Source organism: Bolinopsis microptera, chromosome 8 (assembly GCF_026151205.1).
Source record: "Bolinopsis microptera isolate Bmic1 chromosome 8, MBARI_Bmic_1.0, whole genome shotgun sequence".
Lineage (NCBI taxonomy): Eukaryota > Metazoa > Ctenophora > Tentaculata > Lobata > Bolinopsidae > Bolinopsis > Bolinopsis microptera.
The window spans coordinates 11,148,351-11,175,949 of NC_087079.1; the positions used below are offsets into that span (position 1 = coordinate 11,148,351).

General features: G+C 37.1%; 4 protein-coding genes across 4 annotated transcripts in view; all 4 read right to left on the reverse strand.

The window, feature by feature from the left end:
* LOC134819638 (oxysterol-binding protein-related protein 9-like) overlaps nt 1–11,909 on the reverse strand; it is a 108,838-nt gene extending 96,929 nt beyond the window's left edge. Inside the window, exon 1 of the mRNA XM_063829685.1 lies at nt 11,895–11,909. The gene's annotated coding sequence lies outside the window, so the exon portion shown is untranslated. The remainder of the gene's footprint in view (nt 1–11,894) is intronic.
* Nucleotides 1–27,599, reverse strand: part of LOC134819637 (Golgi-specific brefeldin A-resistance guanine nucleotide exchange factor 1-like) — a 391,238-nt gene that overhangs the window by 249,939 nt on the left and 113,700 nt on the right. The window lies entirely within an intron of this gene.
* Nucleotides 16,602–19,202, reverse strand: LOC134819646 (putative GPI-anchor transamidase). The gene is made up of 8 exons (XM_063829700.1): nt 19,045–19,202; nt 18,806–18,882; nt 18,564–18,618; nt 18,277–18,405; nt 17,964–18,060; nt 17,727–17,812; nt 17,377–17,524; nt 16,602–17,192 (listed from the first exon to the last, which is right to left on the reverse strand). Exons 1-8 carry the CDS (start codon nt 19,196–19,198, stop codon nt 16,958–16,960), a joined length of 981 nt encoding a protein of 326 aa, XP_063685770.1. The 5' UTR covers nt 19,199–19,202; the 3' UTR covers nt 16,602–16,957.
* LOC134819276 (dynein assembly factor with WD repeat domains 1-like) lies at nt 19,766–24,769 on the reverse strand. Its single transcript, XM_063829121.1, is given in 9 exon segments — nt 19,766–19,923; nt 20,814–20,977; nt 21,224–21,344; nt 22,533–22,615; nt 22,766–22,892; nt 23,483–23,660; nt 23,760–23,901; nt 24,151–24,292; nt 24,584–24,769. Coding segments are annotated over 9 exon segments (1,281 nt in total). The 3' UTR covers nt 19,766–19,785.

Sequence of the window (27,599 nt, forward strand, 5' to 3'; positions counted from 1 at the left end):
AGTGTGTCGGCACAATTCTTGTATTCATCAACTTTCATAACATAAACAATACAAATAAGGCGAACTGTTGATTTCTATAAATATTTCTGTTTGTTAGAAAACAATGGAATACAGGTATTTCTTTTGTAAGCAAACAATGGAGATGAAGGTATCCATAATAAATTATCGAATTAGGTTTCAATAAAATGGAGACTTCATTGGAACTTATTGTGCTTTTGTTTAGCGATAAATGACTGAGAACCAAAGGTCATTTAAACCGGCGTTCTTAGAGATTATTAAAATCATCATGTGCTATTCGTTACGTTCTGTAGATTCCAAAGCTGGATTATAGAGAGTGATAAATGTTATTGGTGGAATTTTCGTCATTTTTATTTTCATCCCTAGTTTTACATGGTTGATATGCAACTTGCTTAACGTGGTCTGCTAGTGGTCCTCTTAACTTACAAATCATAACCAACTTGTACGAGTAGTGAGGCAAAAAAAGAGGAATTTCAGTTTTTAAAGTCAATATAAATCTTCTGTGAATAAAACGTTTCCGATCTGTCTTGTTTTCCTGGGGTTCAAAATTTAAAACTATATTTAGTAAAAACCATGCTGAATGAACCGTTGCTACTACTAGGGTACGAAAGTACAATCTACGTCAGTAACCTCTCAGTGATATCCCTGTCCCGCATCAGAGCTGCAGTTCCCTTTTAGAATTTATGCCCAAACAGTAACATCACATAGTAAAAATAGATTTCTGCTTTATTTTCGGGCTGCTTACTGTGGTTCTACATGCATTCACTTGCACAGGTTCCCTTATGAACTTATCAGGATAGCAGTATAATTAACTGACCAGTGCTCAGGATATCTAATGCGTGTCCCACCATTTTCAATCTCCTGCTTCGTATCTTGTTCGACACCTTGTAGGTTGCCTTCCTGTCCTTGAACTTCCTTGAGATTGCCAGCAACATAATTGTGTATAAACCCGTCCTAATTGTTCTCCCGAAGCTTTGTCGTCTCCCCGGGTTCTGATTCATGAAGGCAGTTCTGATTCGCATGCCGCAATGACAATCTGATCTGATATATGCTTATTGGAAAGTTTGGATATCGGATTAACACACAGTCTATGTACGTATGTAGGGCTGAGAGGCAACCCCATGAGGGTTCCTTCTTTATCTATGTTCTCCCTTTCTATGCTCTCAATCCAAAAGTTAGTTATACGAAATCTTCAACATTATGTATGTTTTCCGGTCAAATCGGAAGATGAAATGCTTATAACGGTTTTTAATCATCATTACAGATTAGCTGAGGAACATCAGTAGACCAACAGAGTCACAAAACATCTCTTGATGGAGGGGACACGTACACAACGAACCGACTGTGTTCCGTGACACCGGATCCACTTCAATCTATGAAGAATGTTCAAACCTCAGTTTTATTACAATAGGTGATGGTGATGGTGGCTTTACTTCTGGTCTTCGGTTGTAGTATTGTTTTCCTATCGCTCAGGAGATGGGGGAGTTCGGGAAGGGTTCAGAAGTTGAGGGATGCCTGATTTGCCTATCATATCAGCTGATCAAGTTACATCTCCCTCCAAAATACCAATAACGCTTTCATACTACTCAATAACGTTTTCAAGTGAATTCACCCTTGATTAGTCTATTATATCACACTTTTTCCAAAAACAAATTTTACCCTACTCAAACTCTCTAACACAGCTACTTTTTAGAAAGTTAATGTATTTAAATTACTTATCCCCCCCAAAAACTTCACCTAAACCAAACATATCACCCACATTACGCTTTCTCACTTACATAACCCCCCATTTTCACATTTACTACTCTAGCTCTAACATTCCCCCCCAACAATCACCCTACCCTACAACCTAATCCCCTCATCTCTACCCCCATAAAATTATACCCAAACATCTTCCCCCACCCCCCTCAAACTAGGAGAGGCCCGCAGTTTGTTAAGCGGACCCAAATTTTATGTTGACATTTAATTCTAGACATTCTTCTTGATCCTACCCAATAAAGATAAACCAACCCCCAACATATATGACCCCTGCACCACCGCCGTCCATATAATAAATCTAATCCAATCTAAAATTACCGCGCACTCTGTGTAGTATGTGCTCTGTATCTTTACTAAGTGTGCCTAGATAACGTGTGAATTTCCTTTTTATCGATCCTGCTAAGATCGCCGATGTTCAAACTTCCCATGGTGTGTGTGTGATAATTGACCGCGTCTGTAATGAGTACGGTCGGTTTTTGTTCGAATGGTAATCGCAGTTGTATGTTCCTCTTGTCGTGGGGTAGGATTCGTGGTGCTGACGTTGTGAAGAATATAGTATAAATCTAATTATATTGTATAAATTTTGTCATGTATATAGAACAAAAATACTTGAGGCTTAAACGATGTAGTTTATTTACGAATGATTTCTAAGCCTAACATTGTGTGTTTCCCTCATGTCCAAATGCAAGGTCTATATCAGAGATGATAGAGATGAGACATGACAGTGTGTGAAATAGGGATTTTGTCAGTTCCGCGGAGAAATCGGGGGTTTGAAAATGTTTTAAATAACCAAGAGATAAAACTTACTATTGAATGTGATATCCGTTCGTTCATCAACAAAGGGGCCGAAAGAGTTCTGTGCGTGTGTGATCAATGAGGAGATTAAACTATTGAGACACGATGAAAATATAATGGTCATCTCAATAAGTAGTCATTAAACACCAATTGAGTCGTAAGGATCATTGTATGTATGCGGAGAAGGATTTGCGAATGTCGCTAGACGCAGTTGAAGAGCCGGGTAACCTAGTTACTGATAAATGAGTGCGCGACATCGATAGGAACTCCTTTTTAATGTTCGTGCAGCGCGTTGCTGAATCTACCGTTGTTTTCCGTATTATATTTTCAATATAATATAAAAAAAAAAAAAGAGATGCATTATTTATGGAGCTGTTTAACGATACTTGTACTAGTGGGTATCATGAATTACAGTGCGTAACATCAGGTACGATAGCGGTCATTCGCATATTGTTACGTAATTAGCTGAGGGGGGAGGGGGTTTCCAAATGATACGCTAGGTTATTTTGGACACCATAGCTATGTGTAATACTGATTATGAGTGGGGATACAAAGTGCCAAATAGTGAGTACATAATATGTGAACGACCCTCAACAGCAAAGTTCGAGTTGAAAAATATAAGAATTTTAACTATTTTAATCAAACATATTTAAGCATTGATTAAACATTCGATAATAATTCGTTTTCCTGTTGTCAACTAATCAAAATAAAAGCTACCTTAGTTACAAATTTGATGTGCCAAACATTTTGGCTCAATAGTTTGTGTGCCAAATATTTGGGGGACATTTGGCCTTTGTTATTTTCCATTAATCTAATTTTGCAGCCGGTTTTGAGAACTAAGTATATTGCCATTTATAGGGGTATCGGAACCGACATTCAGAGAAGGGAAAAGATCTCATGTAAGAAATTATACGTACCAATATTAAAACAATTATTGTGTACTAAAGGATTCAAACTGTTCCACTTCAGGAGTTTTAGCACCCAAACAAAAAGGTTCATTCACGAGGAGGAGGAATAGCTTAAAGAATCCGTGCAAGACAAATTGAAGAAGGATATTTCAACGTACCGCCTGGCACCGTTGTTGTATCTGTGACATGGCTACAACGGAGCATTATGGTATATACTGTGTCAATACATTTCTCTTCCTATATTCTATTTAGTTTGTGTGTAATTTGTAATATTCCTGGTATTTTACCTGATATCACTCATGACCATTAATCTTATCGTATATTTAACAAATTACTGGTGAAATTTTAACAAAAGTTAAAATGTTAATTTATCAAAGTTTCGTGTCCCTAAGTTACCTCCCAAAGAAAAGGCACATGAAAGAAAAAACCCAATCTCTAATAACCATTAACAATATCCGATCCCCCCCTTCCACCCAATCCTATACATAAACAATCTATTTACAATCACCAAATACCTACATAAACCCATTCTTATCTAATTCTCATTTCCCTCACAAATCTCTTATCATCCAAATCACAACAAAAACCTACCACAAACTAACCCCCAACAAAACTTCCATCCACAAATATCACATAAATCCTACACACCAACCCTTAAACCCCCATCCAAACACAATACCAACCTCCCACTTCCACTCTATAAAACAACCAAACAACTCCCCCCTCTTTATCCCCTCCATATATCCTAACACCACTTCCACCCCATAATACCCCCCCCCAACCATTTACCAACTACTACCATCCACCAAAAATCCCTAACTCCTTCTAATAATTCCCATATCAAAATTACATTATACCTATAATACTCTACTCAAACAACACACCCTCCATCAAACAATATCAACACTTCTCATCCCACCCCCCCCACCCCCCAATAACACACCTCATCCAAAATTATCATAAACCTCAACACAAAACTTACCCACCACAAACACCCCACCCTCACCACACCAACAACTAACACCATTCCATAAACATATATTCATCCATCCTATCTCAAAAAATCTACTAACAAACATTATGATCACTATATGAGTTACTCCATGTCATATCTCTGATCAGTTCCCAAGTAGACCTCTCCTGTCCTTAGTGTTCCTGTCATCACATCCACACAATCATTTTAATCCTCTTATCATGCACACCTATCCTGTGTAATACCCTACATAGTGTCACATAAACATAAGTCCAAGTGAGTCATATTTCTGAATCACCTTCAACATACGCTCAAACAACCACAATAATCACTCCAATGTAGTACAACCTCAAACATATCCTAATACTAACTCTAGTATAACCCTAGTACCAAAGACTCATCCATCAATCTCATCATATCCAACTGTGTCAGTGTGTCATTTGATCGCTATACCATCTAGAGGAGACGTCACCCTCTATAATAACATATCATCAAATACCCACCTCTTCAACACAAACACACGTGTCTCTCCCCCCTCCCCCCCCTCCCCCACTTAATCTCCCTAATACAATACAAATCGTCCCCTAACCGATTATCAATACTTCTTTATTTATTTCGCAAATCTATATCAATTTAATCGACTTCCAACAAATTCCCGTGTCTGTGTAATTACTGTGTGCTATCTAACAATTATTATACGTAGAATTCTATTCACCTGTGTGTGAAACTTACACCTTGTTGCTCCACCTGTACCATATTTATTCCTCACTCTATTCCGTCAGACACTAAAATTGCCTTGAAGAAAGATATCATTTACCCATATGTTTTTTTCATGTTTTACACAAAATACTATCAGTGTCAACCTATGTGGTCACTTCCCCTACCGATTATAATTATCCTCAATACTGCACTTTCCAGTTGTGTGTGTGCCCTCCTACCCAAACTCACTTCATTTATATTTTCCCACATGCTTTCCATATCATATATCCCTATTGACCTAATGTTTATCACTCCCATAGTGTGTACCACACGTCGTGTCCCAAATTGTGGTAATTATTTTGTCGCATTCTTACTTGTTCTCCTGTGTGATTGCACTTTACAGCTGAAGTAGTGTGTTATACAACGGGATCTTAATCAAAATGCTCCTTCATGATTCAGTCCCCATTCCAGTTACCACATACTTGTGAACGTCTCAACATACGCGCTCTGTGCCGAACCGATGTGTGTCTAATTCATATTCATACTTTAAAACTTATGTGTTATAGTGTGTATCTATTTTGTCACCAGTGATTTTTTCTCTATCTATTTGCATTGTTCTTTAATATCTGTGTTACTTATTCATCACTATCTGCCCCTATATTAAAACTTCACCTGTATTCTAAATGTGCAACATTTTCATTCCATATGTCCACACGTTCACTTTATACTTTTTTAAGTGTCATATTTACTGTGACTTGCCCAAAGTAATAACAATTTTTAACTTCCATCACCATGTGTAATGTATGTGATCTGCAAAATCTGACTTTGTCGTGTCCAACTACGCGTGTGCACAAACTCTACTATATTCATCTTTCAACTTCTTTACATATATCGCACCGCATGTTTTCCAGTGCCATACTTGTGTACTGAGTGTCACTAATTAATGTAATAACATCACACCAATTTTAAAGTGACTGCCTAGATTGTATTGTGTGTTGACTAGAATATGCATACCCACAATCCTCACCTCTTGTAACTGCTTTTTCTTATCGTATAAACATAGCTATACCATATTCACCCCAAGCAAGTACATGTTTTTTCATTTAACGTCTTTAGTCGATAGGTCATGTATCGTGTGTGCGCAGTATCGAACTAACTAACTACCTACATATCTTTTTACTATCATTTATCTCCTCAACCTTTACCCCCACTTAGACTACAATCATTCTACTCACTCATACCAAAATTTCCTGTGTATCTTTGTAACCACTAATCTAAATGCCACTCAACAGTATCGGACTAAGTAAAACCTCACTGTGTCCAACTCTAAATTGTCTGTCTAATTTATCAACATGTTTTAAAATTTAAAATTCTGCCATGAAGTCGAACCAAAAATGCAAATGTTGAGAGGGAGAGGGAGTTTCCGGTATGAGTCAAAAGAAATGTATTGGCAGTGCAAGGCAGCGTTTTCCTTGGCCCAATACGTCAAGCATTTTACAATCATTAAAACATCTAACTTTTTGATTATAAAATTCTGCCATGAAGTCGAACCAAAAATGCAAATGTTGGCATGACAACTACCAATTAACACGGGTGAGGTAAGTATGAAGCTCGAGTGCTTGCCATCATACCGAGTCTAGAAAGTGCAATTTAGATGAAGTCTTTGAACTAAATTAGGTTGCCACTAACCTCTCATGTAGCTGTATATTTGGATTAGTTTTGAAGAATTTCGGAAGTGTTGAACAAGGCCTGAACGAGAAATCCTCATGGACCAGTCATCGAGAGTATTTAATTTTAAAATACATTTTCAAGACAGTTACCATTGAATCATCCATTGAAGAATTCACAATTTGACACTATATAACTGTAATGTAGAACTTTATTTCGGTGGAATGGTTTAATGTTTAAATAAGGACAAATAGATATAGCCACCATCACGGTTACCTCTGTCAAGGTAACCTTTATTAGGATTGGGTTTTACTGTACTGTAGTGGTCTCTATTTGATTTTTAGTATTTCATCACGTAATTTACATTTTAAATCAGTTTGATATCTCCACTCTTTAATGAGGATCACGACTACAGTAAACCGCTTCACGATGACAAAAGTTTGGGTTCAATTCAATCAGACTTTTTAATATCGCACTTTTTAGCTTCCCAGTTATCAAGAAGTTGCGCCGATGATAAATGAGCTTGGGACTTTGCTTGAGTTACTCAAGTTGACTTAGACTTGAGGTTAGCCGTAACGGATGACAAGGCGACAAACACTCAGTTGCGAGACCATCCGATACCGGTTAAAAATGAAACTGGAGGCGATATAAACGTCGGTGCACCAATAAAATAAAATAAACTAGCAATTCCTAATAAACATAAAAGCATAACTGATAGACATTGATGATAATTGAAATCAGTTGCACACTTCATCGGCAGACAAACAACAACAGCAACAGAGTTTGCAGCAGTCCTATAATCGCATTACTGTACAGAAACGTATTGTAATGGCCTGCTGATTATAAAACAGCTGGGGAAAACAGCTAGTAGCGTTACCATAGTAACGTGGTACCATATAAGTAGCGTTACCATGTGTATTGAGGTTACTGCCAGCCTCCTAAATACTTTTATAGCAATACCAAATCTCTCTACTATACCGCAATACATAAAGTTACCGCGCTAACTAAAACTAATGACCCAACTATTTGTACTATCTTGTAACTATACTTTCTAGCATATTAAACATTAAATACTACAAGTACTTAACAGTTAACATATATGATCATATTTAATGACCCCCGCTATAAGTATTTAAATAGTACTTTTTACTGTAATTAGCTGTTTGTTGTCGGAGACGCTGAACCATCAACAGGATTGCGATTAGAACATCTCGTTATAAAGCTCTATTAGAATAATTAGAACAACCAATTAAATAAATATAATCATAATGATGCTTTATACTTGCATGTACAATAACTATGTATACTACATTAGTTAGTTATAACGGTATCTAAGTTAAATGACACAACTACACACACTAGATATGTACTGCAAATGAAGCCGGATGTATTAAAGAATTGTAACGTGACCTACTTTACCACACTGCACAATTAGAATCAATTCTTTTCCTCAAATTGTTCAATATAACGCCGCAGTTCAACAATAAAACACCCATCAGAACATACCAGCCAATTAATGCGAGTTTAAAGGAAAGCTGCGAATCAGAGTTAGTTCCAGTTAAAAGCAGCCAATCAGAGTTAGTTTCAGTTAAAAGCAGCCAGTCCGAGTGAGTTCCAGTTAAAAGCAGCCAATCATAATTCATAGTGAGCTTTAGTCAAAAGCTGCTGATAATGACTAATGCAGTGAAGAGAGATATATTTAAAATGGCTCATAACAGCTCCTTAAGCTTAAGTGTGAGTACGTAAGCCCAAACTAAACACTAAACAGGTATACATATTTATATTCTGGTATACATATTTATATTCTGGGTTAATTTCAAGATACTGAAGACTTATGACTTGATATTTTTCAGGAGCCAAAATATTAAAGTTTAAAAACTATAAAGTTTAAAAACTATAAAGTTTAAAAACTATAAAGTTTAAAAACTATAAAGTTTAAAAACTATTAAGTTTAAAAACTATAAAGTTTAGTAGTAAATCTTTCAAAGTACGAAATATCTCTTTAAAAGAGCATCCTAGGCACCTTATAGATATCAAAACGCATAAAAAAGAAAACAAAAACATCAACCATCTTCTAACTTCTTCCACTCCTCCCTATCTAAAGCTAAAAATCTAAGGTCTTCGAAATCAGTCAAATTCTTAAGTCTAATATCAAGATTTCTACTAGTCAAGTCTTTTCTAATAACATCTAATAAGTTTAAACATGGTCTACCCCGTCTCCCTTCCATAAAAATATCAGAATTTATAGCAAATATCATAGAGGTGTATGCTGGTGAGTCTTCCTGTCCCCTTAAGATATGTCCTAACATTCTCCATCGAAACTTAGAGACTCTCACAGACAAGGGAGTGACATAACAACGAGCATAGAGTGCCTCATTAGAAATAACCCCAGTAGGCCATCTGATGTTGAGGATTCTTCGGAGGTGTTTGCGATGAGCAATATCAAGTTCATTCAACGAAGCTAGTGGTGCAGCCCAGGAGTTGCAGTTGTAGAGTAGAATAGAGACTACTTGTGCCTCGTAGATTTTGATCTTCCTTTGGACTGAAATCTTGCTCTTCATCCAAACTTTCTGAAATTTACTAAAGGCGACATTACCAAGGAATATTCGATTCTTGATATCCTTAACAGTGCACATCAACGATCCTAAAGTTTTGTTAGAGCGCCACTCTTCATCACCTCTATACACTTTTCCAACAATCACCTTGCGTTTAACAGTGGGTTTAGGATCTGCTAAATAAAAATGGACAAATTCAGTCTTGGAAGAATTGATATGAAGGTCCCACTGCTGGAATATATCTTTAGCGATAGGAAGCATTTCTTTGAGTGGAGCAAGTTCAGTGTTATTAAAGTCAATATCATCAGAGTATCCTGTTTCGAGTGGCATGAATTCTTCTGAGATAGGAGGATTAGGGATTGGATGATTCACTGGGTAAGGTGTTGATGATACTTGGGAGAGTACAGATCTGAGGTGAATAAGTGCAGCGGCTTCAACAACAGTAAATAGATTACCTGATAGTGCATCTCCTTGAAATGCTCCAGTTGTGCTTTAAAGTTTAAAACATACTAATGCAAGATTCGCCTAAATGCATCAGGTCGGGTAACGTATGGTGGGGGGGGGGGGTTGGAGCCAATGTCATGGGGGGGGGGGGGATGGAGCCAATGACCTAAAATAGCATTAAATGGCATAGACATTTATGGAGAAAATGGAAAAATTTTATGATTATATTGAGATTTTATGCCATTTTTTTCCATGGATTTTTGTTATCGAATTACATATATTATGACGCAATGAAACTACCGGACACCTAAATTAGACATCCTGACATGTTTATTTACGCATACCAGGCTACTCAAAGCTCATACCAAGCTTTTAGAGCCTCATACCAGGCTACTAGAGGTTCAAACCAGGCTATGAGAAAAGTCGCTGTCAATGAGGCGGAGTCTTTGAAACTCAAATTCAATGTCTGTAATTTCAGAGAACGTATGTAACACATTTATGCATGTTCTTGCAGACATTGTATAGTTTGCTGACACACTTTACCCTAAAATACAAAGGGAGGGTGCCTCTAGCTCTGAGCTTCAAGTTAAGACTGGCTCAGAAGCAGCAAATTTAGATTTGATATTCTTCCTAGAACCAGATGGAGTCGGCGTCTTATTGAAAGTGCCCGTCGTGATCAAATTAAAGCAGTTTTTTATCAGCAATTAGTGAAAAGATTACAGAGAAAAAATACGAATGATCCCGTAGAGTGTAGACCTTGGCATGATGCCAAATTGAAGTGAAACTCGTTAGTACCCGTTATTTCGAAATATTTTTGTAGAATCGTAATTAGGTTGGCGAAACAGGACTTCTAGTACCGAATTTTTGATATTTGGAGAAAATGTTTTGAAAAATGTGTACAATTTTGGCGTACAAAATGATATTTAGATTTTAATATCTAGATGCATATATATTAAATCAAATTTTTATCTTCTTTAATTAAGGCTAAAACTTTGTAAAAGATTGGTTTTCTAAATTTCAAATTCCGAATTGGCCTAAAATTCCATAAACTAGCATGAAATGGCATAAATTTCGGTGGAGAGAATGAAAAAAAAAAACCTTTGAGTAAATAAAAATGTATGCCATTTTAGGTTATTGGGTCCCCAATAAATCGTACCTAAACGTTAAAATCTAAAATTACTTCTGATCAAAGGGTGTTGACAAATTTATTGCTTATTTAGGTTGAACCCGGTTCAGACAATAAGGTATACAAACAACTAACCAACTTGTTGTGGCTGCATGAATTTGAAGGCTAGGCAATAGCTGCTCCACTGCGCTGCTATACAATGAAATAATAAAGCTCAGATTAAAATATTCATAATAGTAAACCAATTACACATATATATCATACATATCACACACTGTGACGTTTACACTATAGAGGGGGGTTAATTGGGAGCAAAGCCGAACAAGCTAACCAATCAGAGAGCTGCATTATAGTCACGTGACTCGGACAAACCAATCTGAGCTGAGGGCTTGATAGTGGTATGTAATAAACTGAGGAACTAATAAGTGGGTACCTGTACTTCCTGTTGTAGCTAGTAATAGTACAATTAGGGGAGCATGGAGATCCTACCATATAAGGTAATGTTACCTTGATTCACGATGTCAATCCTTCGCATCTCGCCGATCTGCATACGAGAAGCATTATTGGAAGCATGGTTGCGAGAAGCATTATTGGATGCGCGCGCGCGACCCAGTAGTGCATCGCGCTACAAATGTTACCATGGTAACACTGCCATATTATAAGATTGTGTTACTATGGTATCAGTCGAATCAGTCAAGCTCGCTGCCCGCTCGAAATGTTTTGTGTCGTCCGGAGGGCTATGCCAAATAGACTCATTCCACTCGGAACCTAACCATAAATTCATTGCTCGAATCTAAAGTTGAGACCGACTATACGATTTAATACTGTCGTTTCTTGTCCTCTTTTACGACGAAATTTTAAAAGAGCAGCAACTTCACCGACAGTTCCTACGTGACTGGAGAGAGCTGTCACGTACTTGTCGGATAAAACTCTGAACCCAGCCGCCATACCTCAAATTATTTGTTAAAGCATAAGTTAACTAATACTATACATTATAACTAATACTATTGACTATATAACCCTAATCCCAACCCTAACCCTAACCATAACCCCGAAGCTATCACAGTGCTGGCAAGCACGACCGTTGCATTTATTGTGGGTATACTATGTTCCCCATTTACTATTATACCCCCTTTACTATTATACCCCCTTTACTATTATACCCCCTTTGGTACACGTTACAAGCCTCTTTTGTGCACGCGAAGCGTGCACTCCGGCCGGAGGCGGCGGCCGAAGGCCGCCGCCTCCGGCAGGAGTTTTTCAGGCATTAAGACTCATCGGAAGTCGTTCAGCAGATTTATTTTTAGTTCAAAACATTCTAATTTGATGTCAAAGATGACAGGAATAAAAAATAGTTATGTTGAGATTTTTAAGAAATTTGCATAAAATACTCGCCAGCACTGTTATACGAAATTCGGTAAAAAACCCAAAATCGCCATATTCAGGTGCCTTAAAAACCATCTTAAAATTGAGTTAGAGATCTGAAATTTTTCAGGGCGTCTAGACGTTGACCAAATCGACTGCAAAAAAAGTTTCAGGTTTCAGGAGCATCGGGAAATGGGTTTTCTAGAACCCCTGTTTTACGATAGATTGTCGTGATACATACATACATACATATATATACATATACATATATTCAGGGATAGACGCTTTGCCAGTCAATTGTAGCCTGTATTTAGGTGTCCATAGATTTAAAAGTATAAAAGATACAGCCATTTCCGACCACAGGTCTTGCAAATAATTGTTTACACTTTAGTTTACACTAGCAGGAACCCGTCTACCCTAAAGTGGTGTCAAGACTCGAGAGACTAAAATAATTATTACCTATTTAATTCGCGTTTTTGACATCACTTGGGAGTCCAAATTTTGGGCACTAAAATTCTTATTCCTTGGCCTATTTTTTATTTTTTCATGCTGATTTGAAGGCCATTAAAGCATTTGACCCAGTCAAAAAAGTTTCAGTTGTATATCTTTTACGGTTTTTGCGGGAAGTCGTGTTAAAGTTGATGCCATGGTGTCAGTAAAATGGCACGGAACCATATATATCGTCTCGCTTTATATATAGTAAGATTGTATAAAAAAATTATTTGACGTCATAAACACCCCTTGATGACGTCATCAAGTTAACCGTTTTTAAAACTTGATTTTTGACAAAGTAATAACTTTTAAAATTAATTTTAAACCATTAAGGAGTAATTGTATTCAAAATCTGAGGAAATTTTTACCTTAGATAATTGTTCAAGCATTCTGAAAATCTACCGGAAAGTTTTTCTAGCTTGCTCCTTCATAAAGATATTCGTCATTGAAGTTTGTGCTTTTTTGAAGAATTATTTTATAAAAACGTCAATTTTGCGATTTAGTATTCTCTGGTGTTGGGCCATGCCTTGGGTTGTGGAGCTCAGTTCAGCTTCCTATAGGTATAAATTGTGCATTAGGCTAGTTTTAAAGTTGAAAATCGAAAAGTTGCACACGTGGGGACACGCCCAAATTGATAGAAAATTGCTAAAATCACTGAAAATTGCTGTTTTCGTCATTTTCTGTCTACTTTAGAGTGCCGTTGTGATTACAGTTCTTCTTGAAATAATTTGAAACTTTGCATGCCTATTAAACTATATATAATACAATTACATGCAAAAATTTACGGCGATTCAATATTGGATGCGCACGCAACGTCCGCTCAAAGTTTGCACGTGCGAAAGGTGAGAATTTTGCTCATTCGTGATTTCCAACAAATTCTGCTTTGCCACGACAGTTTAATGTCATTATATATGAATTTAATGCCAACTTGAATGAGTATTAAGTGGCATATTCAGTCAGTGATCGACCGATATGCTTCCCTAAACACAAGGAAATGTTTTTTAAAGGAAAAATTTCGAAATCGTTGAAACTTCCTCCTTATTAATGAATATATCAGTTTATGTTTCGACTTTATAAAGTACCCTGACATTATAATCAAAAAGAGATGATATTTTACCAAAACCCATAATCATGGGTAGAGTGGACCGCTGCCAGTGTCTCTCTTTCCCAAACAAAAGGAAATGATATTAATTTGATTGACCGTTCTCAAATGCAAAATGATACCGAGAATGAAATCGGTCGCTCGCTTTTCCCATTCATTTACAATTGTAATACTAATAGATTAAGAAGAACTACCCCAAGGCAGCTGTACTCGGCAATGAAGATTCAATAAACTTCAGCTTGTTCAATAAGTAATAACTACCACCCTTGTCCCTTACCCCGAAATACTAGGTATCGACCCGAACGCAACCCAAAGAGATTTTTACAGCATCTGATTGACATGTAATCAATCGAAAATTATTACAATTCGTAAGCCGTGAATGAATGGGAAAAGCGAGCGACCGATTTCATTCTCGGTATCATTTTGCATTTGAGAACGGTCAATCAAATTAATATCATTTCCTTTTGTTTGGGAAAGAGAGACACTGGCAGCGGTCCACTCTACCCATGATTATGGGTTTTGGTAAAATCCATAATCTTAACCACAACCCTAACACTAACCCGAGCCCTAAATAATCGAATTCACGTTTTACTAGCCTGTCACGTGACCAAAACGGTTTTTTGCCCATAACTCTCTAGGGAAGCATTTTAACCCTACGTCATGGGGGGTGATTCGGAATCAGCGTCCAAAAATACACCGATCAAAAATACACCGTCCAAAAATACCGCGTCCAAAAATACACCGATTTAGATCACTTTCATGCCTAAAGGGCCTTTTCACAAAAATTTTCTTAAAATTTGGGCGAGCGATTTAGTAGGAGCGGTTTGTCATACGCGGTTTGTCATACGTTGTCATACGTTGTATGACCCGCCGCGCACGAAGTGCGCGGCTCCCCCTGTATCGTCGAAGACGATATAGTGAAGCGACCGTGGGGGTCACCACGTGATACAAACATCCGTCAGCTGCCAGCACCACTGACAAAGGATACTCAGAATCTCAACAACTCAGAAGATAATGTTTGCCATACTCATAGAGTCGGGCGAACTCTATACTATTCACAGGTTAGTCAGGCATGATTGATTGGGAACTGGGTTTTACTACCCCAGTTAATGTTTACTAAAAATAGATATTGAACAGCAATTTAAAATTGTAAATATACATATAAAAGTATGTATAAAGGCTGCACCAGCTGACTAAGAGTAATGAAACAGCGATCTCTGAACAAGATTCGCCTAAAACCAGATTAATCCCTTGAAAACTATACAGTTTTGTATAAGTGAAATAAAATGGTTAGATCCTTCGACAAAAACTAAGCACACAGAAGACAAATACTCATAGAGCTAAACTTTTTGATTTGCTCACAACACGAAAAATATTTAGAAACTCATTTTTGCCTCTCAAGGCTACAAATCTTCCCTTCACGAATGAAGAGTTTTTTGTCCTTCTCAATACCAGCTCTTCTTTTTAGCTCTAGGACAAGTTCTTTACGCTGAGCTCTCTCTTCTGCTGTACGATCTGGAGCTAGGAACACCCTCTTAAATCTCTCTGTTCCACACAGTTTACTCGACTTCTTCAGTATTTGTTGCACAATCGAAGAACTGGAAAAGGAAACTTTAACCGGTCTTGCAGCTGACGGTGATTTCTTGCCGATTCTACAAGCCTCAACTCGGGGTTTCTCTCCCAATGATTCCAATACTTCAGCGACTTTTGTATTGATCTCCTCATTGACCTCCTCGCATAGCCCAAAGACCATGATGTTCCTACCCAACTCCTCCTCCAAAGCAATTTGCTTGGCAACTGATTTAATGGATTCTGTAGAAATCGCAGCTGAGTTCTCGATACTACCGGATTTCACCACATCGCTAAAACTTTGTTTAACTGAACTGACTTCTTTCTGAACACCCTCAAAAAACTCAGTCTTGAGATGTTCGTTAAACTCTATCGCCTTAGAAAGTCCTTCTTTTGCAGATAATAGTTGCTCCTGTAGTTTTATAACTTGGTCCTGCAGCTGTATCATACTAGACTGATACTAACTAACGTGTACCCTCTGATTTATGATCATGTTATGCTGTCTCTCAATGAGCTGCATGGCTTGCAAAAACTTTGCCGCTAAATCCCCCTTGTTACCAATTTTGTTCACGCTCTCATGATTTAGTTCTTGAACACAATCGACTTTACACTGTTTCACGGTATCAAGTAGGAACTTTTGTCCATCGGTCTCTACTAAGTCAAATTTAAAACGTTCTGCTACTGTCGGCATATCGTTGATCAGTTATACACAGTGTATAGTATCCGTAAAACAAGCTGTAGCTGCGAGTATGAGACAGTTGTTGAGATGATAAGCGCTGCTGATAACAGAGGCACAAATTAGCAACGAAATAAAAGCGTGTATAACTGCACGAAAATATATCTGTTGATATCTATATAGGGAGATTTGAGGTGTCTCAACTTTACTTAGTTGAGTGTGTCCCACAACCAAGCACCTTGTCTAGAAGTCCGGCTTTATATATAATAATGATCCTGGGCCTAAGTGGCGAGTAGCACTATGTCAACAACAACAATAAAAACAACCCCATCACCACTACGTCTTCATCTCGAGTGCCAAATGTGATGAATTTTAACCAGTATGGAGATTCTCGGATAATTTTTGTATATTTTGTTTGGAATTGGAATGATTTGATAAAAATTAAACCCAGAATTAAGTTTAAATAGTAAACAAATGTTAGCAACGACATTACGACAATGTAGTCTTAGTGAGCACTTTAATTTATACTCACTGTTAAGGCGAGTTCATTTCTGTAAAACAACAAAACCATTTCTTACAGAAATATGAAATTGTGAATTATAGTGAAATAAATAATAGCATCAAAACTGATAATAATGTAAAACATTTCCTCCGAAACAAAGAAGATAGATAATACCAGTCAAAACGAAAATATAAAAGCCAAACTTAAAATCTTCAAATGGACCAATAAAGAAAAAAATTATAAATATTGGTGAAATGTAGCAACACCTAGACAGCTCAGCTTAACTGAGAAATCTAAAATATTTCCATCAGAAAGGTAACTGAGACACAGCCTCCAACTGAACCTCAAAATTCCCATCATTAACCTTCAGTTCGTCCGACACAGCAGTCCTATTTAGTGGTGCAACCTGCTGATCGAACAGCACGGTTTGTCGCACACTACCAAAGAAATCAGTTATGAGGACATCACCTGGTTTTCTGGTTTTAAACAGGTTTAAGTTGGAGTACTGCGGAGTGGATCTTATCTCTGCTGTGGAGTAAACCCTGGAAAATTTATTGGTTAGCAACGCCTGACTGAATTAGTCTTCGGGGACTACACAAAAAAAAGTAATTTAACTAGAGCTGAAGAAACATTGAAATGACAAACTCAAAACCACACCAAAACTAAAACTAATCCAAACGTTTTGTTTTGTTTTGAAGAAATCTCAATTTCAGATTAACCCCCAACCTGAAAAGGTCACTTAGAGTTGCCTTGCTGTTCGGTTGTACTTTCTCAAGGAAGTCCAGTGTAAAGTAAGTGAACCTGTCAATTACATAGACCCCTATCTCTTTATCACCGTGATGTGAGAGCGAGTCCTGGCCCACTGTACTGGACCCTGGTGAGAAAATAGTTTTAGTTTTTAAATGATCCGAGGAGGCGGCTTTGCCCACGCTCAAGTAATCAAAATGTATATCAAAGTTTTGAAGAAACATTTGGTCGTGAATTTTGGCTTTACTTCACAATGCTTACGTTCAAATAGTTTGAGGTAGTAACAAAGAAAGAACACAGCTAATAACAGATTACCAGTTTGAACTGACCTACTCCAATGATATTGGGAGACTTGATAGGGAGAACCATTGATCCTGCTTGACATGTATCTATCATGAAGAACAGCTCGTTATACCTGCAAACAGAACATGTGCAGCGAAGGGATTGTATAAATGGAAGATACGAATCAGAAGAAATAAAATGCGCTTCAATATCATCTCGAATACCTCTGAAATACATTATATGTTTAAAAACTATACTAAGCCAAATATAAACATTAACCATACCTCTTCTTCTCGTGCATCTGTTGGAAGACATCAGAAAGTTCCAAAGCATTCATTTCTTCGGTATCCTGGAATTTGAGGAATCCGTCACCCCCGTGTCCTGGGAGATAGAGATACGTTACAAATCATAATGGCGAGAAAACCATTCTATGTTTATCAGAATTTGGAGAATACTCGTCTGGTAAGGCAAACCCCGACTAATGAGGACAATTGGAAAGAGTTTTGGAATTCATCATAAGTTATACCATGTCACTAAAGTTGCTACACGATACACAGTAATCAGTGTACATCCATTAGTTACAGTAACTACACGTACCAGTAATATACACGAGAATGTTACTATTCTCATCGCTCATAAGCCTCTTAGAACTCGGGGTCCCCTCAGGTAGCCTATCAGTGAGTACTCTGAAGAAGTTCTCTACGGTAACCTCCGAGTCTCTGTAATCTACCTGATTGGGGGTGCCATTGTGTTCCTTCCTTATTTGGTAATGTAACCATGGTTAAACTGCCATACAAAGGTAAAATCTACAATAAGTCTACAAGTAGACCCTAAACAGTCCTCATAACTTCAGGCTATATATGGCAATGTTGCCAAGGTAACACCTACCTCCACATCGTCAGGGTATATCTGAACGTGTCTATCTCTGTTGTTAAACACCTGAATTAACAATGTATGTTAATTTCAATATTCCCGGAGATTTACTAAACTGACTTCATGATTTTTTAAAGGAAGACCTGTACCGAATATTCAGGCACATCCATTGTAAAAAGGCTTTCCGTGTTCAAAACAGGTTTCCAACATTAATTAATTAATTAAATAATTAATTATCCAATGAATTAATCACCTGAGCGGAAGTTGGGTTACGAGGATTACAAGCCATATCGTCAGATAACATCAAAATTATATGACTGTCTGGGATACCTGAGAATAGGTTGTTATTATGAGGGGCTAAGAAGGTGCTTATGATGGCCTTTCTCTCAATTCAGCTTCAATTCATTAAACTGGCACATATTATATACATTAAAATAAAGTCCATTCACATTCAACAATAACCAGTAAAAGTAAACGTAAGATAAAACTCACCTAATCGTTTAACAGAGTAGTAGATTGAGAGAGCGTTAGCAGCATGTCTATAGTTAAACCAATACCGGCTAGCATCTGCTATCACCACCCAGTTGTTTGTGTGGACCGCCAATAAAGGGCTTATCAGAAGGAGGAAATACAGGAGAGGAGACATCCTATATCAACAAGAAGATAGAGGGATTGCTTTGTTTCAGCTGAATGTATGCACTATGCAAGTACATATATTTATGGGTTTCATTATTTGTGAGTACATTTTCGGTATGAATGATGGACTCAAATAAGAAGTACAAGTTTGAAAACAAATATCTATAAACACTATAATAACATTTAATTACATGTTGGTGTGGTATAAATAGATAAAATATCTGAAACAGCCCTTCAACAATCTGATTTGAATTTAACCTTTAAACTGATCTGATAGAATGTGTGATTTCTGGATATATTCTATAAAATTAATGTTAAACAACTGATTTCAACACTGATATAACAATCCAGATATTACTGAAAAGTTGTTATTCCATGGTCAACATGGTAGCCAAAACAAAGCGCCTACGCCCTACTCTTCTATGTTCAAGATTTTGTAACCAACCAGATTTAATCGATCCGGCCATTAATTAAGCTGTTCGTTATCTTCGCTTCAAAAAGACGGTACGTGCGCGCAACGAAACTACCATAGATGTTACCGCGCGCGCGGAAATGTCCCAAAAAATGGCAATTTCACAAAACCTTGAAAGACAAATCCTATAAAGCACCGGCAAGTTTTCCAGAGTTCGTATCTTTCCACAGTCGACACGTGTTGTCTTTACTACCACTTATCAGCATATCACCCGAGTAGTTAAACTGGCAACTGAACACCTCGTCTGTGTGCCCTTCCAACGTCTGAAACATTTACAACATTCAAAATCTGTTCTTAGATGCGACTTTCTCCTTTTATTCCGGATAAATTGAAATATAGTAGTATTCGATGTGCACTAACTCCCAGAGCAAGGGTTCAGCCTTTACATAGACTGCTGGGCAGAAATAGCATAGTTAGTACATTGTCCTTAAGTTAGTACATTTTCCTCAAGACTCTCGAAATTTCTAAGATCTATCTATATCTATCTATTTAGTATGCAGATTTACAAACAAATAAGAGTGTTCCCACATCAGACACACTTTTTATACCTTTCCAGACCTCAATACTCAATATTAGTTCCACTTGAGCACTACGAGCATTACTCATACCTAAACCATTCCCAATTTCAATCCCCCCCCCCCCCCCCCCCCCCCCCCCCCGGCCCATCTTCATTATCTAACAATTTCTTTCATTCAATCCTATTGAAAACGAGTTCTTTACACGAACCAATACGAGCTCTACACCACATAGTTTAAACACATTGATTGAGTAATAGAATTCGTGCAAGATGTGTTTACGAGTTGCCATGCAAGGCAGGGCACTCGAAAATTCTATATATTATATCATAATACATGTAAAATGTATAACGTGCTCATCTAAATTTAGAATTATTGCTTGCTTCGAACACGCATTGCGTAAAATCGTGTGAAATGTTACATTTTACAATACACTATGAAACAGAGTTTCACATGTAACACATCTGAAATGTCATTAATACTGATAACTGCAATTAATGGCTTTGAATTAACGAACTCATTGAATTTTTAACGGAAATAGTGTTTATAACTAGTCATTCTTGCCAACACGACAATGAATTTATGAATCCACTAGCTAATTAGTTAACCTAATTAATTAACCCAATTAAAGTACAAACCTGTAAACATTTCCCTGAGTTTATATCCCATATCCTGACAGTTTTATCACTGCTAGCAGTAGCAACACGTTTACCGCTAGGATTAAACGTCCCTTTACTGATCTCACGTTCATGGCCCACAAACGTGGCCAAACACTTGTAGGAGCCAACGTCGAATACTCGGGCTAAAACAGGGGGCTTGTTAGATAAAAGTGTTCGAGACGAACTTTAGCCTTTAATTTAGTTATACATGTGATATACTTCATAAAATGCTTAAACCTACACCCAGTAATGTTTCTATACTACATTATATATACAATACGAAGCTAAACGCAGTATAAATTTAACTCGTAGCTGTTTAACAATCAAATTGCTTCAATTTAATTTCTTGGATTTACAATATTAGTAAATATTGTTATTTTAAAACATACCTGTAGCATCAGCAGAAACAGAGAGCAGCTGTTTTCCCCTGTGATCGAAGGAAATGTCAAGTACCTCGTCAGTGTGCCCGTACAGTGTCTCAACACACTGTCCTGACCTACAGTCCCACACCTGAGAAGATAGAGAGTGATACAGGGTTGGGGCCGGGGGGCAAAGAGAGAATGATACAGGGTGAGGGCCAGGGGGGGGCAAAGAGAGAATGATACAGGGTGGGGGCCTGGGGGGGGGGGGGCTAAGAGAGAATGATACAGGGTGGGGGCCATGCTTATATTATTATGCTTTTGCTCACATTATTGCACTTTTGATTACTAATTAAAATCCATCCGAGGGAAATAATGTCATTAACAACAAAGCAGTAAAACATCGGTGTGTAGTCTCCGGAATGTGTCGTACTGATAGGAGTCTGAAGTGAAGCCAGAACACAATTACGGACAAGTAAAGGATTAGTGGAGCGGGAGTCTGGGAGGAGGACAGTTCAAAAGATGTATCCGGGAGCTAGTTAAGAAGATTTAAAACAGGTACAGAGATTAACAATTTCAGTATGAAACTACTCTCATTTACAATTATTGATTATCTTCTCCGTTTTGTTACCCCCTGGATACTCACTAACCCGAATTACTTCCTTCAGTGAAAAACACAGTCACAAAGAAAAGATAACGCCCAGCCTCTACTCGAACACACGAATAGAGTAGGACCACTCTTGCAACATTTTAAGAGTTATGAGAGGACCTTTACAGCTATTGGAGCGAATTCTATACGCAAAGATGTTGTGTTATAGCAAAGATTATTTTTTCATATTCAATTAACTAATATCAGGGTTTATTTATTTTTTATATCACCGCAAACCTTATAAGTTATAAGCGATATTTTATATTTGCAGAATATGTGACGACAATATTTCTAAAGATATCATTTAAGACCTTTTTATTTCAGAACATTTAAATTGAGATATTGAATGCAATGCACGGTATTTTTATTTTTCAATATTGCAAGAAAATGTTTCTTTTAGTATAGCAACTGAGATGTTAAATTGTGGAAGAGGGCATCCTTTAAAAGGTTGATGCTCGCTACAAAAATTAAAGTTCCTTTTCAAAGAAAGAGATCATTAATAGAGAGTTGAGATGGTTCTTCAAACCGGAACTTTTCTTAACTAAAAACATATTAGTTGCTAATCAGACAAGACACATTCAGAATCATCCTAAATTTAATTGACTGAAATATTCAAGGTTTTGGATTGGATGTCTAAAATGGCTAACAATATTCGTATAAACAAAGTTAATAATTAAGTAAGTTACTTACCTTGCAACTCTTGTCCATGGATCCTGTGCCAATGAGAGTGTCATCGTAACTAATCACCGCGTTTGAGATCTCACCTCGGTGTCCTTCAAATTAGTAACGTGTTAAAAAATCACAGATTTCGCGAGTTTTTGTTGATTGTTGAATATAAATTACGGTAATCATGAGCTGATGAATGTTCGGTTTGACACGTGACAGCATGGAACCAATCAGCTGGCAGCATAAAGTAAACTAACCAATCAGTGAGGAGATTTTGTGACCAGTTTCCACGTCCCAGATAGCGACGGTGTTGTCGAAACTGCCCGTTACCACTTTGTCCCCAAGACTGTTGAACTGTATTGAGATTATCTCCGCACTGTGGCCCTGAAACAGTCAAGTTATGTCACGTGTCAAGTTACGTCACGTGTCAAGTTACGTCACGTGTCAAGTTATGTCACGTGTTTCCTGTCCTAACGTATATCATTTTTTGTTGATTTTACTGACGCCTTTCTTATCTTTGGCCCATTTTCGGTTGGAAGAAAAATTCGGTGCTTACTTTGAAAATAAATTTATTTGGGTGTAGGTGTACAATAAAATTATATTGAGATCAGTTCCTTTGCGAACAAGTGAGTCGTTGTGTGTAAACAGGAATCTAAGTTTCAATATGTTAAATAGGGTATGATTCAACTTATGAAACCTACGAATATGGTATAATCGAGGGACCAGAAACCCTTTGCCGTATTTTGTCTTATATAACGAACACCACTGCACCCACGAAATCAGTACTTTAATAGCTTAAATAAGATATTCTAGTGCGGCAAACACAAAGAGCGAGCACAATGATCACCGGGACCGCGATATACCGTATTCGTACCACGTGTCTTATATTCACACCACGTGTCTTATATTCACACCACGTGTCTTGTATTCACACCACGTGTCAAGTATTCACACCACGTGACACGCTAATTCACCTGTAAAGAAGCCATCTCAACCCCAGTCTCCACATCCCATATCTTGCCCATAGTATCCATACTCCCCGTAGCAACCAAGGTACTGGAACTGTTGAATGTGACACACACTATTTCAGCAGTGTGCCCTTTAAAGGTGTGGTAACATTTCCCTGTCTCTGTACTCCACAACTTAGCAGTCCTGATGGGGACAGTTTTAATGGCTAAGAGTTTAATTAATTTAATTACCACTATTAAACTTAACAAAAAAAATCAAAATCCCTAAATTTAACACACGGACCTGTCAAAAGATCCAGTTACAATCTTGTCTGCGAAGGGATTGTTGAAAGCAACAGCGTACACAACGTTCTTGTGTCCGTCTAACACATGGAGCTCCTGACCTTGGTGGGTGTCTCATATCTTACATGTGCGGTCGTAACTACCTGAGTGGGTCGTAAATACGGCTTTCTGATTGGTTTGTTTGTGTCATGTGATTAGAATACAGCTTTCTGATTGGTTAGCTTGTCACGAAGACAATTATAATTAGGAAATAGGAGTCGAGCTATATTGGCATTAAATTCAAGGTCGCGGGTAGAGTTGTAAAGTTAATTGAACTTCCTATTCAACTTTTAACACTAACAACTACAATCTGATCATACTTTTAATAACTGAGATGAAAATTGAAAACCCACCTGACACGAATTTGGATCCACTTTTGTTGAAGCTAACGTTAGTGACAGGGAGGACGTGAGTACGAATAGTTTTGTAGTGGTTGTAATGGTGCTTGTCTGGTGAAGAGAGTTTCGACTGCAGCTTCAGGAGCAGCTTAGCTACCTGAAATAAGTTACGTAATTCAGAGCTTTCTTATATTATACTAATAGACAGTTTTTGGGTTTGTCCAAATAGTTTCTGATTATTCTGATTTGCGACAAATGATATTGCACTGTTAGGATAAACGACGTTTCAAAGTAACAACTTCTTATTCATGCTGACAAAATTGGTAAATATGTGAGAAAACTGTCTCATAAAATTTATTAATCAAAAATAAAATATACTAGAAACTTTCTAAACAGCAATTTACAGGAGTCACCAATAGCTTTAAATTTACAGGTTTAAAAGTGTAACCTGATCTGTTTTGGACGGAGTAATGAGTGGCTCATTTGCTTGAAGCTGCGCAACAAGCTCGTAGATATTACTGCGCTCGGTAAGATCCAGTAGGTCGATAGTCCTCGTCCTGGTCTGACTGCCCTGCTCATACTCCAGGATGATACCCGGAGGGTAGTAACGCAGCAGAAATCTTACCAGCCTCATCCCTAAGCTAAATATGATAATTTTGTCATGGATTTTGTTATCATTATTTCCTTAACTTGGGCCGGGGAGTGGAAGGCAGTGGGAAATGAATAGATGGGCTGAGTCATTTATTTACAACATTTTACAATAAAGATGGTTTTATTTTCCTAAATGATCTTCGAGCCTCGGGGGAGAATTTCATCATTAGGCAGCAGGGACAGAAGGAAATTGCGGCATGTGTGGGATCACGATTTGTCTCATTCTAAGCGACAAATTTTATATGTCGTCTGTTTGGCTTGTCGCGGTATCGCAATTTTTGGCCAAAATAATCGCGATTTTCTTTTGTCCCTGTTTGGCAGCCAACTGCCAAGTAATGGTAACAATAAAACAATAAATACAATTCTTGCAGTTTATGTTATATAATATAGATTTATCTGTACCATTGGAAAAATTATTACAGGTGATAGTCAGCTAACATAAAGTCTTAAAATAAACATTTGAAGGTTTTATCAACTGGATTCATTTTAAAAAAGATATTTAGAATTGAACAATAAAACCCAAAAATAAAGTAAATTGTAAGTTGTAAAGTAAATTGTAATGTAAATTGTAAAGTAAATTGTAAAGTAAATTGTAAATTAAATTGTAAAGTAAATTGTTAAATAAATTTTTAAGTCAATTCAAGTATAGTTGAACACTGTCTAGTAAGTAAGTAAGTAAGTAAAGATTATGACATAACATCATCACAAGTGTCTACAAAATATCATTGCACTAAATAGAAAAATACTTTAAATAAATATACTTTTCCATCAACATTAATAATTTAATAAATTCAATTTTAACTAATAAAATCTAATACATTATCTATAAACAATTCATTAATACTTCCCAGTGGAATAAAGATTTATAAAACGCTTCTTTGCCACAAAAGGATGAAACCAAAGATATTCATTATGTCTCTCCTTATTGCTTAAATAACTTGGTCCTTAAATTTTCCCTAAAACTTCATTCGAAACAGTCCAAAAATAAGAATCATTTACACTGTTTTTAGAAATCATTTCTTTCTTAAATCCTTCCAATCTAACTTTAAAGCTTAAAACTGTCGAGCAGTTCTTGACATCTGAAGGGAGTTTGTTCCAATAAGGAATGACTCGCTCCGGAAGAAAAGAAGACTGAATATTCCTGACTTTAGTTACACTCTTACTACATCTATTGGTTGAAACTAAATTAAGACCAGATCTGCTCATTCTGAACAAACCCGATCCATATTCAGTCAAACCACTAGTTACTTTAAAAGCTTCAATAAGGTCCCCACGTATTCGCCGCTCTGCCAGCGTTGTCAAATTGAGTATATCCAGTCTACGGCTGTATGGAAGAGTACCCACCTCATCAATAAGACGGGTAAACCGCCTCTGGACGCTCTCCAGCTCCAAAACAGTCCCCCAACTTCCATGAGCCGCAACTGGATTCCACAATTGGACACAATACTCAAGATGAGGTCTTATCAAAGCTTTATAAATAGATATCATTACAACCTTTTCTCTAATAACTAAGTTCCTTACAATCCAGCAGATCATACGATTTGCTTTAGAAATACATGCTTTTATCTGTTCATTCCAAAGCAAGGAGCTATGGGTAATAACCCCCAAATCTTTTTCCTGTGCAGATACTTCTAGTTCCACTCCATTTACAATATAATTCGAGTTAGGATTATTATTCAGATTAATATGAACTACTTTACACTTGGCAGGATTGAAGTTTAAGTGCCAAAAACTCTCCCAAATTTCGAGTTCTAAAATATCATCAGATACACTTCCATGGTTAGCTGCATTACAAACTAACTTGAGATCATCTGCAAATAATTTAATCTTATTTTTAACATTGTCAGGTAAATCGTTTATATAAAGAATAAATAACAAAGGACCCAATACTGACCCCTGGGGAACACCAGATAACACGTGTTTCACCTCAGACCATTGTCCTTCTACACAAACCCTCATGGTTCTGTCTGTCAGAAAGTCTTTTATAACATCTAGAACTTTTCCCTTGACCCCAAACCCCTCCAATTTAGATAGAAGTCTAAAGTGGGGGACTGTGTCAAAGGCCTTACTAAAATCAAAATACAAAAGATCGACAGGAGCACCTTCGTCTAAAATATCAAGAATATTATCAAATGTCTCTAAAAGATTAGATAGACAAGATTTACCCTTCAAAAATCCATGCTGATGCTTTGAAATTCGTTCTTCTAAAAATGTTAATAAATGTGCCCTCACTAACTTTTCATACACTTTGCACAAAATACAAGTTAATGAGACAGGTCTATAATTTAAGGGATCAGATTTAACACCCTTTTTAAACAATGCTACAACAGATGCTACAACAGATGCTGTCTGAAAAATTTGAATGGGTCAAAATTCATACAGTTCAATACCAAGAAAATAATCCATCATTTGATCAATATAAGAAAAACTTTGGTAATTCAAGCTGCAGCAAAACATACTAATCAATCTTTCCAGAGAAGTAAATGAAATGGCAAAATCAAAGTAGAATTTGGTACAAAATACATGAAAATGACAGCTGGTAATCTATAAAGAGTAAAATTGTGAGATGCTACACCAGATAAGCTTATCAATACATACACCAAGCAGATGAAAGTACCTTGCACAAGCACTTCCCTCCACAGTATTTGTACAAATTGTTTCTTTTCATCATGGGTACAAACCTCATTGAAGCTCAGGGCCACAGCAAAAAAAACTGGCCCAAAACAGACAAAAAACATAATGTATGAGTCTCTGAATCGTTCTGTCAAGAAAAATGAAAGAAAACTCTTGGTAACTCCACTGTGAAATTCATC

Coding starts and splice junctions, on each gene's coding strand:
- LOC134819646 (XM_063829700.1), bottom strand. CDS start 19,198: ATGTCTCCTCTCCTGTATTTCCTCCTTCTGATAAGCCCTTTATTGGCG. Junction 18,619..18,805: donor GTAACCCAACTTCCGCTCAG/GTGATTAATTCA, acceptor TTGTTAATTCAG/GTGTTTAACAACAGAGATAG. Junction 17,525..17,726: donor TCCCAATATCATTGGAGTAG/GTCAGTTCAAAC, acceptor TTTTCTCACCAG/GGTCCAGTACAGTGGGCCAG.